General features: G+C 45.4%; 1 protein-coding gene across 1 annotated transcript in view; it reads left to right on the top strand.

Annotated features, from left to right (window-relative positions):
* STK32A (serine/threonine kinase 32A) overlaps nucleotides 1–18846 on the top strand; it is a 31309-nt gene extending 12463 nt beyond the window's left edge. Inside the window, exons 5-12 of the mRNA XM_010578767.1 lie at nucleotides 3375–3412; nucleotides 8314–8403; nucleotides 11953–12050; nucleotides 14003–14119; nucleotides 16582–16707; nucleotides 17755–17883; nucleotides 18261–18325; nucleotides 18756–18846. Coding sequence (XP_010577069.1) covers nucleotides 3375–3412; nucleotides 8314–8403; nucleotides 11953–12050; nucleotides 14003–14119; nucleotides 16582–16707; nucleotides 17755–17883; nucleotides 18261–18325; nucleotides 18756–18846 — 754 coding nt within the window. The remainder of the gene's footprint in view (nucleotides 1–3374; nucleotides 3413–8313; nucleotides 8404–11952; nucleotides 12051–14002; nucleotides 14120–16581; nucleotides 16708–17754; nucleotides 17884–18260; nucleotides 18326–18755) is intronic.
* Nucleotides 18847–21338: the final 2492 nt, after the last annotated feature.

Genomic DNA, 21338 nt, shown 5'->3' with positions numbered 1-21338 from the left:
ACACTAGGCTTCCCAAAGAAGAGCATTTCATATACAACAGAGAGCATCTTATTTCTCCCTCTGAGATAGCTATGATATAGCATGTTTGATTTGTTTGCTGATCCTGCAGAAAGCTGTCTCTAATAGGTTTAATTAGCTGTAGCTCATTAGTATCCATCCTGATCCAGGGAGGGTAGGCATCAGCATTCAGAATTCCCCTGCTGTCACACCTGAAGGTGTCTCTCTTTTGCTCCTCTCTCTGTACTGCCCTGAAAGACAAGGAATGGGACCAAACATGGCTCTCTTCTGTATGAGGTTAAATCACTTTCTAGAAGTGGTAGGAGTTTCTTTTTGGCCACCAAGATTTTTCATGGCCAGTGAAAAAATATTTGAGCTTGTCCCACATGTTTGAAGACCTGCAAAATAACAGAGGAGGTAGAGCTTTTCCCTGGTTGGAGAGGCAGGTTTGGCTCCGGACGGACGGATCTGCAGCTGTTTCCTAGTGTGGTACTGGGCAATGCAAACCTCGGGGGTCCAAGGGTCTTGACTTAGTAGCTGCTAACAGGGGCTATGAACAGGGAGGGACTAGCAAAGGGTTAATAAAGGTGGGGAGAAGATTATCTCATTTATAAACATCACTCCAGAAGAGCATTCTTGTGACATGTAACAGTAAAGCATGGTACAAAATTTAAAATTGAAATGATCCTGGTTGTTAGTAGGGGAAGGAACATGCTGTTGAAGGGCTGATGAAGATTAATGCCTGTTCATGTCTGTAGCATTTGGCTGCCGTTTCCAAGATGTGAAAGCAGAAAGGCTGATGCTTGCCATGCCCGTAGCACATCCTCTGCAGCTGTAGAGAGCCGCAGAGCGGTTTTGCTCTACTGCGGTTGGAGCCAGACCTCCTTGGGGATAGCTCCCACTTTCTCAGGAGTCTCACCTTTCATGCTGCTTGTTTTAGTTTATACCTGCATAGATTTCTACTCTGATGCACCTGATCTTGGCAGGCAGGCCATCCCAGCTGCCCCGTTCAGGCTCCAGTGGGCACTGCTGTGGTCTGGGACTCGAAGCCGGTGTGCGGTGATGGGGGCATTGCGCTGGCCCTCTCCGCTGGGCACCTGCTCGCCGGCACCAAATAATGGATGAGCATGAATTAAACATTGTGAAATGCAGAGTCAGCTGTCGCTGTCTGGGGCAGCGAGGGGTAAATCCTCACGCTCTTGGCTTGGCCTGAACAAACTGAGTGGGGCACAGGTGTAAGGGAAGCACAGGGAAGAAATCCTTCTCTATTAGTAAGGTCTTACAATTAGTAGTAGTGTTTGTAGGACTAAGGGGCTAGAGGTTCTTCAAGATTCGATGCTGCAAGAACAAGTCTGCACAAGAAGGAGACTGTTCCTCATAATGAGGAAAGACACGATAGCTGCGGGAGCGCAGGGTGCCCAGGGGCTGCGGTCCCCGTTCCGAGTCGCGTGGCGTCGGCATCGCCGAGGGGTGGGCTGGCGTCCCACTACGGCTGCAGCCTAAGGGCAGGCACGAAGAGGACAGCCAAAGGGCAAAACTCCTGGGATTTCCCAGAGAGTTATTTGTAAATATAGCTGGGAGAAGCTAAAGTTTAGGCTGCAATGTGTATTTCAAGCAGCTATACGTGTTTAAGGTGAACTGAGTACGACAAAACATGTATGGCAGTCTGTAAAATTTGCAAGTTGTTTAATTAACACTGTAACCCAGGGGGACAGTATTAGATTGATAAAGTGACTGAGCTGAATCAATTACACTGCAACATCTGTAATTGGGAACACTAGGAGACAGGCGAGCGATTGCTTATTTTGTCTGAACAAAGCTGTGCAGAGACAGCAAACACAGACTGATGGCTGGAATTATTTCCTACCTACATGTAGAAGAATAGGAAATATTTGTTAATTTTTTCAGGCTAGGAAATGTTATAACCAGTTTATAAAAATAAATATACAAATAATCAATAAACAAAATTATCCCTGTTCATTGTTTGCATCCTGGGAGTGATCTCACTGTGCTGGTGTAATTCCATAGGCTGCATAGGAGACTGAGTGAGATCAGAAAAGGCCCCGGTGGAAACAAAAAAATAATAATTAAAAAAAGGTTGAAAACTGGATGAGAAACAAAAACCTTTGTGGTTCATTTCAAAACTCTGAAAATATTTTTGTATCAAGGGATTCAAAGAATCCTTTTTTTCCAAACTCTTTTTGCTGAAGCATTTCTTAAAGTTTTTGCTTAAATTAGTGTTTTCTCAAAAATACCAAGTGTGGCATCACCATTTTTGCTATCAAATACAGTGTTTCTGACCATCTGGACTGTTTGGCTCTCACCTGTGGCACAGTTTTGCTGTGCTTACAGGGAAAACTTACGGCCACTTACCTGATGCTGCCCCGTACTCTCTTGATAAAGACGCCTGTCCCTGTGCTTACCTGTGTGATGGGAGATGACACAAGGAAGGTAGCTGGTATTTATAACCCACTGGAAGTAGTTTGGCTGAGAAGATGCTGGAGAACAGTAAGCTATTATATGATAATTAGATATACTGTCTTTTCTTGATTCCAGGTGGTTAGGTGAATTCAAACTTTAACTTACTGATGGCATTTTTAAAGATAAATTCCTAAACCTGCTCATTTCTTTGCTTTGAACCCCAGGGCCTGGTGGGAAGCATCAGGACAGTGCAGGGTTGTTGGATGTGTGCCTGCCTTGTGTATGTGACGGTGTCCTTATGGGGCATTAAATTGCCAGGTGCCTGGCTCAAGCTGATAACAGGTGAATGGGGACTGATGTAATGAGCTCATTAAAACCAGGTAATGTCTTGTAAAGTTGCTCAGGTGAATACAGTAGGTGTATCAGGTGTATGCTTTCTCCCTTCAACAGAAAACATTCCCTACAGCATTGCTATAGGTATTATTATTTTGGGGTTGTTGTTTTGGGTTTTTTTTTTCAGGAACAAACACTGTGGGAAACCCATTTGTTTCTACAACAAAGGTGTTAAAATAATTTTATTTTTATTGAGTAAATGGGGAACAGCTCTCAATATACTATTGAAACAGATTAAGAAGTAAAAGGAGGAAAAAGATAAAAAGAAGCTCTAACGTTGTAGGTGGACTACCTGAGTGCTGATAGTCCAACCCACAGCAGCCTTCACAGCCATAGCCCTGTACCACCACTTCTGCTTCTGTTGTTTGATTAGTCATTCTCTTGTTCCTGCAGGGTTTAATTTAGGCATATCAGAGACAATGCCCCAGCAGAGACACCTTCTAGGGCATGATGCCTCTGGAAGTGTGTCCTCCAGAGCCTGGGCTTTCCTAGTCTTTGCAGCCTTGTTTCATGCCACTTTTCTAGGCTAATGGCTGTCTCCCCTTCTCTGCCTTTTCTCTTAGAGACATCAAGCCTGACAACATTTTACTGGATGAGCATGGTAAGTGCCAGTTGCTTTGTGGTCATGCATATGCATAAAAGCAGAGTCAGAAATGGGACATCCAAGTTAAAGTTTAGGTGCCTGCTGTTCTCCTCATTTTGTGTTGCTTTCTGTGGGACCATCTTTTCGTGCTTTGGTTGCTGTCTTTTGCTTTTTGAGCAGTGGTGTCTTGTACCTTCAGGGCACTGGGCACCCTGTGATGCTGCGGTATTTCTGGGGGTATATTAGTGTTTGATCAACACCTCCTTTGACTGACTGACCTCATGGTGTCCCTAGAAGGCATTGGCAGGGATGACACATTTTGTGCTGCTTGTGGTCAGTTGCCTAGCAGACCTTATTTTAAGACCTTCTTGGCTCTTGCTTAAAACTTACTCAAAATGTAATCATTTGACTGGAAATACTCATATAATTGCAGGCTGTGTGTAACGTATGCTCGCAAACAGAATGAATTATAGTTGAATAGATAATCTTCATTCAGGTATTTTCTTTTTCCTTGAGTATTTGACACTGGGAGGGAGCTCCAAAGAGGATTTGGGGCTGGGTATATTATAGGTGTTGCTATAATTTTTTCTTTAGTCTTTTTCTCAGGCAAAACTCTAACTGTATTCTAGCATTACTCTCTAGACACATTTTTTTGTCCTGGCAAAGCTCTCACAGTGAAGCATTGTCTGATATTTATTAGCTTTTAACTCATTAGAAAAACACTTTGTCATTTCATTTTTTTTTTTAAAATCCGTGTAACTGGCTTGTTGTGAGAAATCTTCATTAGCAACTACAGCAAGGCACTCGAAGAGAAAAAGTCAGTGCAGGGACAAGGCGTATCTGAATTCATTATCATTTCAGAGGCTGTAATAGAGATGCTGAAGCTCCCGAGGAATTGCTGTGGCTCTTGTGTGTGACTAGGGTTGCCTGGCAGCACCGGAGCCCAGACTCTACCAGTTTTGCATATGACCTGTAATTTCAAAGTGCTAGCTAATTATTTATTTAGGAGCTGTCAGCAAAGCTGCTTCTGTCTCCAAGTGCAGTAGCCTCTCTCCTGCCTTTCCCAGTGCTTCTCCTGCTGTTGCCTCATGCACAGACGGATGCAGAGACCTGTCCTCCCTCCTTTGTCCCACCATGTCCACCGATGTGCCGTGGACCTGCTCGGCCGGCCAGGGCCAGGCTCCCGGCACTGCCGTGGCTCCAGGGCTGCCCTGCCAGCCAGCGCTGCGTGGTGCCGCGTTCAGTCGGTCCTCACCAGCGGACCCTCTTGAGTGACCTCCCACCATCTTCCAAGAATCTCTGCGCCTCGTAGGAATGGGGTGACACAGCCACTCTGGAGGGAGCTGGGACCACTAGAGCCATGGAAATGTAGGTCAGCATTCCCCAAAGAGGGGGAAAAAACAGACAGGAAAAAGCTCTGCTTGCCTCTGCAGTTGCATTCAGCTCAGCAGGGCAAACTTCTATAATGACACTGCAATTTAGGTTGATTTTTGAGCCTATTCTCTGCTCGCTGTGATGTTTTAACTGTCTGTTGCAGAGATTTCAGTTATTTTCTGTGGATGTACCCTTGACTTCAGTGTCCTTCTGACTATGACTTGTAGTATTTCTTTTCTTCATCCATGGCAGCAAAGGTGTGTCCTCGCATGCCTACAGAAAGCTTTGTGCACACACAGTTCAACTTCTTGTCCCCAGAGCAACTGTTATTGTAGCATGTTTATCTGTATTTAGCCTAGTAGATTGTGCTTGTTCTTCAGTATCTCTTTCCCCATGGAACAGAGCTGCCGCTCCCCATTCTCTCTCCTCTCCCTTTACCAGGCTTTCACAACTGTGATCACAAAATATATGCTGTTTGCTAACACCAATTTTTTTATAATGTTCTTGATTGAGATCAGTCCCCTGAGAGTACGAAGCACCTGAAGACCTTCAGCAATCAGACTTCAGTCCTTCATTTTTCAGACTCTTGCCCCATAATTCTGCCCTTTGGCCCATCTTCCTTTCCAGCTGTGACTCCTTCACCCTTTCAGATTTACATATCAAAAGAGGCCCATGTCTGTTACAAACCTCAGCACCCTTTTTGCTGGTGTTAATCACTGATGAGGCTGTGGGACCCCTTGTGCACACCATCTGATCTTTGCGTAGGAGGCTGATTCAAGTTTTTGATAGTACAAATGCCTCTCTTGATGCCACGTGTTGAAATGTGTTCTGCTGCTGACTGTCATGAACTTGGTACACACCTCATATGTTTGCCTCTGTCACCCTGGTTGGTGACATTCTGTATTACCATATCAGTTTCAGCTAAGAAATTAAAGTGAGCCATAAATAAAGTGGAATATCTGGCAAATGTCTTTCTGTACAACAAATAAAGCAGTTGTTCAATATCAGAGATTGGGATCAGTCCCACAATGAAAAAATCCTCAGCAGATGACCACCTTCAACAGTCATTCCAAGCACAAAGTGATTTCCTTCTTTAATGGTAAGTTTATCGATTTGGCTCAATGACAGCACAGCTCACCTGGGAATAAAAGGATATAACAGATGGCAGTTTCCAGGAATTGTGACTAATTTATCAGGAGTTTTTGGCCAGGTCATTTGTCTAATAAAATTGAAGAAAAGCTCAGTTTTATCTCTAGTAAAACTGAGAGGTTTTTTGCAAGAGCCCTGTAATGGCTTTGATCAGTATTATTTCTTGTACCACTGCCAAAAGGTTCTTGAGGGCACTGCTAAAAATGGGTGAGTTAATGCCAATGCAGGCACTGCATGCATAGCCCATTTGCTTTCTTATCTCAGATCAGAAAGTTACGGCACAGTCTGTCCAAGAGCCTCCATACTCCACAGCTCCTAATGTCTCTAGTTTCATATTCTTTAAAATGTTATCTTAGTTGAATCTGCAGAAGCATTATATTTTTTGCACCAAAGGTGAAGGAATTATGTAGTAGCAGAGGTGCTGAATATAATAAGAAAATTCTTTGCCTTAATGCAGAACCAAAGGCTTGGTCTGAAAGTGCCAATTTCAGGCAGACAGGATGAGCTTTGGGAAGGACACGGTGCCCAGAGTACAGCTCTGGCTGTGCTGTTTTGAAACTGACTGCAGTTAGAGATGCTGAGCAGTCAGGAGATTGCCTTAAAGTTGGACCCTAAAGGCCAGCAGCAAAACCCAGCCCATCCCTCTTGGTTACCAGTAGGTGCCATCCCTTGTAGCCCAGTCCACCCCATTCTGTAGCACTGTCATCACTGTTCAGCCTCCTCGCACCGGCCAGAGCTGCCTTCCTCAGCCTCATTGGCTTGATTTGGTAATTTCCCAAGTGGGCTAGTTTACAAAACTTGTGATTTATTTGAAGTGAATAACTTAAAAGGTGCAGCCAGGGAAAGGCATGTTTGTGCTTGGAATATCGAATTCTTGATAAGTCTTTATGATTCATATTTATGAAAACAGCTCCCTGCAAAGTGGAAAGAGAGCTGGAGATGAAAGAAAAAAACAATGCAAGGATGTAGAGGACATATCCAGAGAAGACAGTTGTGTGTCATTCTTTTCTCTCAAGTACTCCCCAGCAATTTGACGCCTGTTCTTTAGTGGGCAGACCAAAGAAGAGAGGGCCTGGCTGATTCTGTAAAGCAGGCTAAGCTGCAAGGAGGGACACTTGCTCTTGAGAGATCAGTCGGGTGCCATGTGAGAGGTGAGCTCTGACACCTCGCTCATGCTCTCCCAGCAGTGCCCATGGCTCACCAGAGGGATCTCAAGTTTTCCTTTCTTCCTTCAAGCTCAAGATATAGAAAGGTGATCTTACTCTACCTTAACTCATGAACTAAAGCAGCAGTGAATTTCTAGCTGTTGAAGCTAATGACTGAGGGCGGTATTGTCATAGCATCTCCATCAGTAGAGAGCACTTTGATTTGATCTCTGTGGTTAGAGGAAACAACAGCAATTCAGCCACCCTCTATTATTGCAGAGGAGGGTGATGAGTCTGCAGAACACGACATACAAAACATCTGATGCTTTTGATAATGAGCCTACCTTTGTCAGGGACAAGCAAGTTCAGTGCCTTAGGAGAAGATGCATGAGGTCAGGAAGAAGAAAAGACTGCCGGCATTTAATCAGAAGAATTGGGCTGAACTAACCCACAAGTTTCAAAGAAGTTCCCTTCAGTGAAGCCAGCCTTGTATTGATCACCTGTACTGCTGTACATGGCTGGTCTGCTCACTGATACGAGTTTAGTGAATAAAGAATAATAAATTAAGTGCTTGCAAAAAAAAAGGCGCGAGTAAAAGCGCAGGCAAGAGCTAGGTGGAAGCATTTCCTTTCTCAACCTTGCAAATCACATCCATCTCTCTTATTTCCTTTCCAGTTTGCAGGCAGCAGTTGTGCATATTGTAGCAGTGACAGCAGAAACCATTCCGACCCCCCAAGGCTGTTTTCATGATGTTTAAATTTCTTGTGCAAGGCTTTTTTGCTTGCTGCCAAAGGTGGTTTTTTCCATTCTAGAGACATCCTCTAAAGAGGAAAATGGAGAGAGTCCTTAGTACCTGGGAACACCAAAGGGCAAATAGCTAGAAAGCCAAAAATATCAAGGATTTTTTTTTTCCCCAAAAACAGTGGAATTTTTTCTGTGAGAAAAGTTCAGTTCTCTTCCCCGCCCCCCCCCCAAATTTAGGAAGACTCAAAACAGTCATCATTAAATTACTTCCTGGAGAACTCCGGGTTTTTTTGCTCCCCAAAGGGTAAATAAGGGGATATTTGATGTAACAAGATCCATCTGTAAGCAGCCTGCAAGCTGAAATATTTTCTATCAGTTCTCCCACCAGAATATTTTTTTCCTGGAAACTCCTTTCCATAGAGTATTTTAGTTTAAGTTTCTGATTCAAAGCTGCTTCTCATGCAAAATTAAAGCAAATCAAGTTACATATTAACCTCTGTCTTTCAGGACACGTGCACATCACCGATTTCAATATTGCCACGATGCTGACTAAAGAAATACAAGTCACCACCATTGCTGGCACAAAGCCGTATATGGGTAAGAACCAATGACAATTATGTATTCTTGAATTACCATTTTATGGGCTTGATTTGCCAGCTGTGGTGGGATACAGATGAGGTCCTTTTGGATGAGAGTTTGAACTCTTTTCTTCCTGGTATGTAACAAAACACATGGATTTGTTTGATATGAGGAACAACCTCGAGAGGTGCTGTGGGGGAGCGTGGCGGGAGTCCCTCCCCAGTAGCACCCTGATGCAGCTGGAAAATGTGTGTCCGTCTACTGATTTCACACGCCAGACGAAAGCAAGCATACTGCAAATGCAGATTTTAGTGCCGTTATGCCATACTGTACAGCATGTTTTTGATTATAAAATAAGATAGTTGCACTCTTGAGATCTCAGAGCGTTTCACAAGCAGCAGTCAAGCCATGTAGCAATGATGAAATGTTCTTGCTACCCTACCCTTGAGAAGGAAAATGAAGCACAAAGGCTTGTATTTGGTCCCTCAGTACATTAGCACAAGTCTTACACTGCTGCATCACTAGCAATAATTTGAATTTTTATAAAACTGCCTGCTTTAAAAGCTAGCATCACTCTCTGTTTACACCAAGTGAGTGGACTTAAGGCTCACAGTTTTCCTGGGCTACAGCATCTGTTTGGTGCGGTAGGGAAGAGCCCATGTTCTAGTGTCAGGCTGACACAGAAAAAGGCAAGTGAGGCTTTAGGTCTCATCTCCACCACTGAGGGCGGCATCCTGTCTTCAAACAGCAGGACAGGAGGGCAATTTATTGTAACTGGAGGCTGCAGAGCACAGTGGTGATGGATGTGCGTTGCCCGTAGGAAAGCAAGGCACAGCTGGTGCAGAAGTGGCTGCCACAATTGGAAGATAAATGCTGAGCCTATTTTTCAGTCTTTCTGAAAAGCTCTGATATTGTACCTACATTGCCAGTAGCAGTAGACATGGCTATTTCTGCCAACAAGTGAAAACCAGCCACGTGCAGCCCTGGAAACGGAGGTGTATGGAAGGTAAAGCCACAGCCTGGCTCTGGAGGGCTGTTGAGTCGGTTCCCCAGTGCTCAGCCCATCTGCATGCTGGTGCCATATGGAGTACACTGTTGGTGCTATTGCAGTATGGTACCAGCCTCCAGGTACCCACGGAGCTGAGTATCTGGGCTGGTTGCATACCATCCCCTTCCCCTTCTTTCTTCAGTTCACAAAAAAATGCAGTTTTTAGGAAGGTTTTTATCTCCAGGCAATGGTATGGGACTAGTCCCAGGCAAGAACACTTGTCAGGCAGCTGTAGGAGTGCATGGGGGGCTATTCCGTGTGGCAAAGTGACTCTGGGGTGGGTGGATGACTCCACAGCAGCCTTGGGTCAGCTGGAGGAACAGTTTTCATCAGCAAATCAACATGCACGCATGGAAGGAAGACACACAGTCATTGCTCCCTGTGCAGACCTTGTTTCCCTAGTACTCAAAAAGATTTGCTTCTTTTCTGCTTTGTAAGGGGAGTACAGAAAACTTACTTCTGTTCACTTACTATCCAAATCAGTGAAGCAGCTGACTTCTAGACAGTAAGAGACCCACTTGATACTTACCACACAAGCACAGTTAATAAACATAAAGCAAAATAACATTGACATACCTGGGAGGAATTGGGGCCAGAGCATGCAGGTAATGAACCAGAGACAAATATCCTGAGCTAATGCTAAAAGAACTCCTGTGCAAACATGACACAGAAAAGTCTTTGTAACCATAAATTCAACTTTCCTAACTGAAGCAAAAATACTCAAAAGCATTTCTATACAGCTAACACAACCCCTCCCACACAAAATACATACTTTCATATGCAGTAACACTGTCTCTCAGCCCTAAATAATGAGCCTCCCTACAGCTGTTGCACAGCCAAATCCCTTAGAGTGATCCCCTGGGAATCTCCTTTTTATCAAGATGACCAAGTTGACCTTTCACCTTTGCATCACCGGTGCAATCCTTTTAAAAAGGAAAACATGCACAAAAAGAAAGCATTGCTCCCTGTTTTGTTTTTTTAGAGCAATTCTTGCCTCCCAGCTCACACAAAAATCCTACAATATTTTTTTTCCTTACTCTCAAAAGGGAAATTTATTGGTTAAGAAAGAGCATTTCAGTCTGTGCCTCCACCCACTTCCTATTAGCCTGGTAACCTCCTAAAAAGCTGTGGTCTCAGGCTTCGTTCAGTTAAAATTTGCTTTTCCCTGCCAAGGGTGCAGTTGGCACTATGTCTACATTTACGCCGCATATTAATGTTTCTAAGGAGCTGCTTTTATTCACTCTGTGAGGCTGTATTTAGGCTCTGCCAGATTGAAGTACTTTAAATATGAACAAAGAGATACGAGTGGACCGGGAACAGCTTTCCAATGTGAAGATCTACTGAGCACTAGCTGAGGGCTTTCTGGGGGACGTGAGGAGTTAACTCAGGCCAATTTTATGCCTAGATTCAGTGAATTAGGGTTAGTCCTTATTCCAAAGAACATTTACTGTGGGATAACAGGCAAGTCCTGTGTCAGCAAAAGGAGTTTTATTCTTTTTGAGCTTTGAGGGCAGAGGAGCACTGAGAGATGCATGTGGAGGGGACCATGGGGCTCTTGGGTGCCCCAGAAGCAGGAGCATGGCTGCGCTGGAAGGGCTCTACGCCACTTGGATTTTTAGTGCTTTGTACAATGTAGGAAATTAATTGGTGAATCTCTTAGTGATTACAGGAGTTGTATGAAACATACTATAATCCAAATGAATTGGATTGTGTTTATTGAACATTAAACATTCCAGTTACAAAGGTGATAGTATACCTGTTTCTCAAGGCCATCCCATCATTTACACACATTAATCAATTAAGTTTTGTAACAGTCCATTGAAGTAGAAATTATTGACAGTCCCATTTCACCGGTGGGGAGAGTAAGGCACAGAGGAGCTGAAACATTTGTTTGGTTTTTAACACAGTAGAAGTTTCGTACCATGCTAATTGCACATGTGGTTAGTCAGCAGGGTCAAGGTTTCAAGGTGTATCTGTTCCCAGGACAGGCAAATATGTGGGCTAAGTTGGTGTGCTGGGAACTGGGTCAGGTCTGGCTCACACTGAGACGGCGCTCGGTGCCGAGCAGGACGTGAGGTCGGCAGGTCCTGCCATGCAGCTGCAGGGAGCAGCAGCAACGGTCTGCACCGTGCTCGTCAGGGTGGTTTGCACACACGGGTGTTTGCTCTTCCCTCCGCATTGAGGCTTCTCGGTGTGGGATGTTTCTGCACTGCAAGGCTGAGACAGCAGTCGAGGAACCTAACAAAGACCAAAAGATGAATTGCTGCAAGGAAACCCATGCATTCTGATTCGTGTCCACCTCAGCAGTGTTTTGGTAAAGGCCCAATCTACCAGCCATATGCCATTGTTCTGAAGAAAAAAGCAGAAATTATCAAAGACGTGGTAATGGGTAATATGCTAATTTGTGTCCTAGGCAGAATAACAGGGATGCTCTCTGTGGCATGGATCAAGCATTCTGTGTTGCTCATTTCCACTTGAGATTGCAGCAAGGCAAACTTTCCTTTTTCTGTATTTCACAGCACCTGAAATGTTTAACTCCACAAAACCCACTGGCTATTCCTTTGCTGTGGACTGGTGGTCATTGGGAATCACCGCCTATGAGCTGCTCAGGACACGGGTACTGTGCGCGCGGCTCCTGTCTCCATCCGTCTCTTTCATTAAACACTCTGTTGGAAAAGTTAATGCCTTGTACCAGGGGTGAAAGGGCCGAGCCAAGTTCAAGGCTTTAAGGGTTATTACAGCATAAGAAGCAGAAACCACATCTTCACCAGAGTTCTTGTGATCACAGCTAAGAGCTCAGAGAAGCTGTCACAATACAGAATAGCATGTCATGACAGTTCCCCGCTGAGCCCAAGGGCCTCTGGGTTGGTGTAAGCTGGGCAAGGCAAATGACTGACAACTCCTGAAGTTTGGGCTGCAATATCATTTACTTTGAGCTCCCATCTGGCAAGGAAAAAAGAAAACTTGAAAAAAAAAATCTCATTGCTGTTGTAATACAATTGAGCAGTTTGAGCAAAAGCAAACTGCAATGTGTAAATTATTAATAAAGCACAATCCCTGCCTGTCACGTCAGTGTACTGCTTCTAACTCAGGTAAGGTTGGGGGCCTGGTAGACAGATGATTACATTAGTATTTTGGAAGTGTTGTGTAAAAAAAGTGGGACAAAATTATTTAAATTACATTCTACTAAGCGAAAGGTTGTTTAAAATCTTGTGAGGCTAGGAAACCTCTTCTTTCAATATGAGTATGCAAAACACATTTTTAAGATCTTCTATCATCAGTCTTTGCAGAATGCCTAAAAAAATGTTTTGATTAATATATTTTAAAGAACATATTTTCAAATGAATTTGTGTCTCAAATTGTGAGTGATCAAGTTAGTACACATGAAGGGGACATGGTTGTCTGACCTGTTGGGTAACTGGAGCCGTGTGCCCCCTGTAAACATATTAATGTAATATTTGAGTTTTCCACTTGTAATGTTAAATGAATGGCAGGACTGTTCAGCGCATTGACTTTTGACTTGATGGCACCATTTCCAAAGATGGGAGCAGAAACGCTGTTAGGTGTTCAAACCTGATGGCACAGCCATGGTAAGATGGTGGCACCAGAGGTGGTTATCACACGGGGGAAGTGAAGGGAGACCTTGAGGTCCATCTAGTGTCAGTACACATTAAGAACATTAAGCACAACAGACCTGATTTGATCTCACAATTTATAGCTGCTCTTTTTTAAATACACGTTGAACACCCTCATCTCCCTAAAATACTGTAAAAATCTGGGAATCGAGAATCTTTCAAAATGGAAACACTCTACCGTTGTAAATTCTCTTTCTAAGTAAGGCAGTAGTATTGTTGTAGTTGGGAGTTAAACGCGGACGTGAGTACCTGCACAGTAACACTGACTGTACATCGCAATCATCTTAGACTGAGTTCCCCGGTGCTCAGCGGCGCCGGGCTGGCATGGCTCTGCTCCAGCTGGCGGTGTGCGGCCAAGTGCTCCTCAGAGACGGGTCAGCCACCCGTCTGCCATGACACTGGTCGGGGGCAGAAGGGATGGGTCATCCTGCAGCCTGATGTCCCCCCCGGGACTTGTAACCCTTCCTGGGACATCGTTTTTTCAGCTGATTGGATAGGCAGGAGAAATCCTGCTCGTTTTTACTTGTGTCATCTCCAACATGAGTGAAGAACTGAAAACAGTGACACATTTTACAGGGAATATTGGGAATGTTCCAACCACAGCACTATATATATATATATATATATAAAATCCTTTTGGTAGCCCTTTAAGATACAAATATTGAAAAGGCCAAGCAAAACAAGCTGGCTAATGACTCTAACTTTCGGGTTTTGCCTCCTGTCTGTTACGCTGTTTAAATATCTAGGTATTATCGTTGTTCTTGCTGACATGATTATTTTGACTGAGCTACGATCACACAGGCAGAGACTTTCAATGGGAGGCTTGGGGAATGTACAAACAGACTTTGTTTGAAGCTTCTTTTCTCTAAAAAGATTTCCCAAGGAGTCTGAAATAATAGCTAAATTAAAATGCTTTCCCTGTGGCATTTTTCAGAGGCCATATCATATTCGCTCCAACACTTCTACAAACGAAATCGCTCACGTGTTCAAGACAGCTACAGTGATGTACCCTGCTGCTTGGTCCACGGACATGGTGTCACTAATCAAAAAGGTGAGGGCAGCCGTGGAAGTGGGTGGCTTAGGGTCTGGGATGTATTGTATCTGGGCGCTTGCTGAAAGCAGCTGAGTCCTTCCATCGTGTGCCGTGTAGCCTTTGCAGTAAATTGTGGGGATTCATTGCAAATTGTGTCCAGACGCAGTGTTAGTGACCTTCAGATGGTGCCATATGATAGATATCCAGCTTTTAATGTTGTAGCCGCACTAATGTAATAACCAGCTAGCAGTACTGCATCCTGGACTGATGGGGATGAAGTTTGTGTTGGCAAGAGCAGCTGCTGCTAATGCATCTCTTCTAAGGTCACATGCAGTCTTTGCTTCCAGAGTTTCTCCTGTCACTTTGTCTCTCTGGAATGACATAACTTAGAGGTAGATATTAATATATGTGTCAATAAATTTGGCAAAAAAAAAGCAATTTTTTTTTTTATTTTTTAAAAACATTTTTCCCAATCATGAAAAGATTTGCAAGAGGTGGTGATACTATTGAAATCCTTTGATGCCATGTGGTTTATGCACCACTGTAATTATTTTTTAATAAAGCTGTTATCAAAATTGCTTAAAAATCATTACTGGAATAATTTTGAAGCTGAAGTCATGTTTGAAGTGAAGTCCTATCTTCTTCAGTAAACAAAACTATTGCTTGCCAGTGTCAGACACTGTTTGCATACAGTGGCAGCAAAGCTGAAATACTGAACCCTGTATAACAGCACTAGCTGCAGATTTGGGGAAGTATGTAAGTAGTTTTCTAATTTTCAATTAAGTGTAGGCAATAAAGTAGTTCTTAATGTAGCTTTCATCTATTTTTTGTTCCAAATAGTATGTAGAAGTATTTTGTCATCTCTAATGAAATGCTCTCAAACTTTTTAATGAAAATGAGACATCAATTCTTTGCTGAGACAAGAATCATGGCATATTTTCCAAGAAGAATATTGAAGAATATCTCCATTTGCTTAAAATTAAATGGAGCTAATATTTCATTAAGCCTAACAGTAATATAGGACTGCGGATGTCCTCTGTGTTGTTATGTCGGAAGTTTTTCCCTGGACCACAACATGCCGCAAGCCATATAGGCTCCCTTGTGAATAAATTATGCAATGTCACAATTATTTAGATTTCCAAGTGCCCCTTCGCATCTGGTTTAACAGCCAGATGTATTATATATGAGGCCAACTGTGGTTCTGTCCTGGCTCAAACATCTCTTGTGACTTTTTGCATTTATTAATGTTCAAGGCAAATTATCATTCATAGCAGAGCTGCATCGTTCACGTTAGGGCTGGAGCATAGAGCTCCACCGAAGGAAACGAACTGTGGGTGATGCACTCTGCACAGCCCTTGCTGCCCACAGCCAGCTGCATGCTGGAACAAGGTGGGAGTTGAGGGGGTCACCTTATCCACCCCTTCCCGGAGGGTTTGGATCGTCTGGTTTTCCTGCTAGATTTTTGGAGGGCATACTGTCAGGAGTTTATGCAATGTTGAATCCTTGAAGTTCAGAGACAAACCTCAATCATTTCCCTCCACACAAGTAATTCCTATGGCAATGGTAGCAAAATGCTGGAAATAAGCAGTGTGAATACATTTTTTCACACTGGAATTATACTTATGAACATTCCATTACTAGAGTGAGAAAACAGTGGATGTTTTGCTGATAGGGTATTAAATTGAGAACACAAAGGCATGAGTGTAACTCCCCATTCTGAAATAATGCTTATTTTTAACCTTGGACAAATTGTTTAATATCACTGTGCTGTCTCATCACTTGCTCCTAAAATGGGGATAAAAGTTGTTCATAAAAATGAGAATAAATAAAGATTGTGAGCCCCTCGCTTATGCTGGTGAAGGGAATCCGAGCCTGAGCAAGGGATGAGAAGCACCCAGTCGAAGTGCCAGCATTAATGCAGCATGTCACCAGCACCGCGTGTCCTGAGCCCCGTCCCGCAGCACGTCCGCCCGTGGGGATGGCGGATGGTGCGGGGTGGCTGGCCCCAGGCGCTGCGCTCACTGGGGTGTCCGCGGGACGCGTCCTTGACCCCAGCAATGGAGACAGCGGCCGCGGTGTCCCCAGCAGCTGCTCCTTGACACAGGGTGCGGCTGGGCCGACCCTGCGGTCCAGCCCTAACTCGAAATCTTCCTCGGCCTCACGCTTGGCGGTGACAGGCAAAGCTGTCCTGGAGCTCTGTCTCCAGGGGGTCTCTAACCGCACGCCATCATCGCAGCCATCACCGCAGACCTCGGCGAGTCCCCGGCACCCTCTGACAGTTCCACCTGCCATGGGCAATTCTGGCTCCTTTTCAAAAAGCAGCTACTGAGAGATAGACATTGGAAAGTCTGACGGTCGTTTCCCTGCCCCAGCCGTTACCTGGTGTAACTCTGCCACAGACATGTCTGTATGTACCTAATCTCTGATTTCGCATCTCAGAGTCTCACTTTCTCACCTCTTCCATGTAATTCGCGCTGCAGTTGCTTGAGCTGAACCCCGAGAAGCGTTTTTCTCAGCTGAAAGATATCCAGGACTTTCCGTATCTGTCAGATGTGAACTGGGATGCTGTTCTCCAGAAAAGGATAATGCCAGAATTCATTCCCACGGTAAGGCAATTTGATTTTGAAAGGTTCTCAATGTGCCCAAGCGTGACACTCTGCAGCTTGCCCTTGCACCTTGCAGCAGATCATGGGAAGTTCTTACAAATTTCAAGAGCATCAGATGTCGTAAGGGACAGGGAAAGAGAGAGGCAAGGGCAAAATTTTCACTTTCCTGTGGGTGTAATAAAGAGTAGTGGGGGATGACTACAGAGTGTGGGTGCCTCAAAATTGATCTGCTCTGTTTATAATATTCCCAGAACTTCTGGATGCAGAGCTGGTCTTACACACTCTGGACTGTCTGTGGCGTGCTAGATGAAACACATGCAGACAGTACTTATGAGCTGTCCTGCACTGAACTGCCTTTCTTAGCAGCCCGGCTTCAGACCAGCTCTTCGAATGAAAAAAAAGGATGAACAGACATAGGCTTATTAGCAGCCTGGAGGTCACCTGCCATTTTATGATAATTGTTTCTTCCTCTAATGACTCTCCCTAACAAGCCCATTGTTCATAGTAAAATAACACATACAGTAGATTAGTGTTTCTGATCCTTTTTTAATTGGATTAAAACAGCACAGATGTAATATAACACAGAAAATAATCCAAGGACTGTTGTGTGCAGTGTTACTCTGACTGTTTTTCAGCCAAACAGAAGTTGGGCTAAACTATGAATATTTGTCAGTTGTATGTATTTTCCCCCTCTGGTTTTCTTTGTGGTGGGTGTACATATATAGCTTCAAAACCAGTTTTGCAGACTGCTGTGCTCCTCCTAGGAGAGGTGCAGCCCAGCCAAGACACACCGTCCTTGCTGTTACTTTGAAGCAGCCAAAGGGCAGAGTAGAAGCACTGAGCACAAAAAGAGCAGTTGTTACGCCTTGACAATGTCCCCTGGCTGAAGGAACTGATAAAATATGTAAGAAGTACAGCAGGTGTTCTGGCTATGTGTGCAGTTGTAACTATTTTTTACAAAATTCAGCTCCCAGATGCAGTCCAATTTATGAGAGACTCTTCAAGACAGGCTCTGATCACTTAAGGCCACCTCTCTCTCCCCTCCAGAAAGGCAGACTGAACTGTGACCCAACCTTTGAACTGGAAGAAATGATCCTGGAATCCAAACCTCTTCACAAGAAAAAAAAGCGCTTGGCTAAGAAGGAGAAAGGCAACAGCAACAGCAATTCCTCCCAGGTGAGAGCAAGCAGGTACAAGCATGTGGTCAAGGAATTCTCTCATTTTCCAAGCAACTGTTTGCCATCTAGCAAGACTAGCTAGTTGCTGCTAGATGCTGCTAGAACAGCAAACTGTTTAAACAGACCATATTTTCCCTTGTGACCAACTTTATTCTCAGAACTCTTCCGCATCTTCCCTTTCGTGGAAGGTAGCATGCATATGCACCAGTTTTGTATGAGAGGAGAGTCTTAACGCCATTCTCCCCACTGCAGTGCTAAAGATGCTCTATACCTAAAGATACAGAGATACCTCCTTGAAATTGTCCTTGTAATGTCTTTCTGTGTCAACTGTGAATTTATTCCCTCTCTCTTTTTTTTCCTATTTGAATGTGAAAGGCCTGCCATCTTCAAAAGCACCTAGAGATGCTCCAGAGGGACTTCATTGTTTTCAACAGAGAAAAGTAAGTCCTGGTACAGAGGCAGCCTAAGAGACTCTGGCCCTTGTCAAAGCCTTTGACTGACTTGGGGTTTGGGCCATCTTGGTGAACACTGCAGATGGGGATTTAGGAGCTTACTAACAAGGCTGCTGAGGAGAGCAGGTACTCGGGAATGCTTGTTGATCTGTCACCTGCCAGGGACTGACGTGGCATTTCTGTTCTTAAGGTGGAGGGCTGGTCCCACAGCCAAGAACTGCAGTAATTGCCCCGTTTGTGCAGGCAGGCTGTTGGGGCTGCGGGTGCCTGGGGCTGCGGGGGCTCAGCGCAGCCCCTGTGGAGCGAGTGGCAGCTCATGCTGGGGAAGGGGATGCTCCCAGGCAGCCACACCACGGCGTGGGCCTTGGCACTGCCTGGGCCTTCCATCACAGCTCAACCATCCCTTTCTCTCCCTAAGGGTGAGACGCCACCACCACACCCAGGAGACCATAACACTGGCAAAAAGCAGAGGTGCGCACAAGGAGGACAACCAGAACAACAGCCTCTGAGAGCAGCACAGCCCCTGCTGGAGCTTTCCTCGTGGGGCCAGTGCACACCCACCCACCCACCTTCACGATACTGGGCCACCGGACTCGTCCACTGCTGCCAGGACACTGCCGATAGCCCAGGGCAGTGCGGCCGGGTGGGAGCTGGGGCACCCGCTCCCTCTGCCTTCCACCCCACAGCCGGCAGACCCTGGGCATGGGGGGAGAGGCTGTGGGTGCTGCCTCTGCAATTTGCCACAGTCAGTTAGACTCAGATCCTATTATTTGCTTTTCTTGGTGGCAGGAACGTGACTGTGTGAAAATGGATGAGACGCCACCCAGTATTCACCCTTTTGGCTTGGCTAGCCAGCATCACAGCCCTTAGTGCTGCCTGCCAGGCAACTGCCAGCAGCGTAACCGAAGGGTTGAGCACGCATCATTTGCAGAGGTGTCATCACTAGTATCAGTCTTAGTGGCAGGTCTGCGACAGCACTGTGGGTCCAGGCTCTGTGGAGGTCGGGACTCCCGCATCGGCTCACAGCTGGTTGCTCCAGATGGATGAGGCTGCTCTCAGCTGCAGGATCTCCACCAGTGCGTAGCAACAGAGATGGCCTTTGCTTACAGACACTCCTGGGAATGTTTCAGGAGTGTGGGCATGGAGGGCTGGAAATGGTGATGAGCTCCTTCCTTAGCTGGGAGGAGGCAGCAAAGGTTTCCTGTCCGTCCCCCCCTCTGTCCATGCTGGTTTCTGTACCCATTTCTTGGAGAGCGGGGCTGGCATAGTGCATGGTCAAAGCATGCAGACAGATGTGGAAATGAAAAGGTAACAACCAGGCACTGGTGAATAAGCAGCATCCAGATGCTTTTCCAGGACAGCCTGAAAAACCCATTCACCATCACATTAAACTGCTGCAGCTCACTGAGTCTGATGGGTTTTGGCTTCCAATAGCAGAGGTGAATTTGAATGTGTATTTTTTAATCTCTCTACCATTGAAATCATGCTCAACTTAAGCAGCTACTATTTGCAGGAACAGCTGTACTCCTGGTGTGGTCTTTGCCAAGACTGAGACTGGACAAAGCATTTCTATTACAGTAATGCTGGGAATGATGCTATTATTTAAATGCTTTGGCAGAGCCGAGGTTTCACCTCCCTATTTGATGTTTTTCCTATTCTCAGTAATGAATGCGTGATGAACCATTTGCCTCCCGTTTACCTAAAGGTGTTCTTTGTATCCCCTGTGCCTTCCTATGTTTCTCTCTGGCTAAGTCTGATCAACTAAAAAAAAACCTGAATAAAACCAACAGCAAATGAAAGGCTCCTTCCCCAATGATCCAAAATCAATGTTACTTCTGAGGTTACTTGCACAGCAAGTTAGAATGGGTGTTCCTCCTGCCTAGAGCCCACTAGGACTTTACTGGACTCTCAGTTTAAATCTGCTTTTCCCCAGCTGAAGACTGATTTCAGACACCCTCTGCCTATGGAGCTGTGGATTCAGTCCATTACTGACACAGACTGTGTGCAGTAGACTTCCCCGTGGTCTTCATAGCTGCTTCTGATGGACTGACACACAAAGAATCCCTCTCTCATTGATCTGATGATGGCTGGCTGGTATGCTTTGGGAAATGTGTGATTTACGCATGTGCACAGGCAAGCAGCCATCCCTGTGACTGGTGGGAGAGGAACATCTCCGTTCCCCTGAGCAAGCCTGAATCCAAGGCAGGGGATTGCCTGTCTGAGCAACTGACCAGAACGTCCTGTCTGCCTGTTCCACCTCTGCAGCGGCAGGTAGTGGGCATCCCAGCACTGAGCACCTCAGTCATAGTTCACCCCTAAAAATAAGCTTTAGTAAGGTGTCTTCCACTTTCTGGTCCCTCCTACAACAGTGCTGGTGGGGTGTCCCACTGCCAGCTGCTCCCTAGCTAGCATGTGACCTTACTGGGTTTACTGCCAGCACGCAGCAGCCACATCTTCCCCTGCTCAGTATGTGTGTGCAGGGCTGGGGAGAGCGGAGGGCAGCAGCATCGCTGTGTGCTGCTAGGGTGGAAACGACCAACCGGGAAAGCATGACCCTTCTGTTCAGGGAGCTGCAAAGCTGCAATGGAATTGGTTCACCAGTAAGGGGTTATCAGAGTCCTCAGAGGGGGTCATTGCAATGGGAAAGCCACCTTTCACAGCACAACCAAATTAGTATCATTGTGTTTTTGCTATCCCCTTCCCCAGCAATGCTTGCTTTCAAGCAGTAAGACCTCTGAGCAGAGTAGGGGTCTCCATGTCTCTGCCTCCTGACTTGCCGTTCCCAGGGAAACTAGCCAGAGCACCTGCAATGTTTTCCATTGATCCTCTGTTCTTTGCCCAGTCCTACACTGGGTCTGGGGCCAGGCACAGTCAAGAGGGACTGTGCCAACAGTTGTACCTGCCCCCCACTCAGCGCACAGCTACCATTGCCTCGCTCTGGTGTGCGTAGTGGAGAAGTTCGTACACCATAAATATGTTTATCTGGGGCCCCAGACAAGGA

The sequence above is a fragment of the Haliaeetus leucocephalus genome, unplaced genomic scaffold (genome assembly GCF_000737465.1).
Source record: "Haliaeetus leucocephalus isolate CR32 unplaced genomic scaffold, Haliaeetus_leucocephalus-4.0 Scaffold656, whole genome shotgun sequence".
Classification (NCBI taxonomy): domain Eukaryota; kingdom Metazoa; phylum Chordata; class Aves; order Accipitriformes; family Accipitridae; genus Haliaeetus; species Haliaeetus leucocephalus.
The sequence above is the reverse complement of the archived record's forward strand: the minus strand, read 5'-3'. Positions and strand labels throughout refer to the sequence as shown.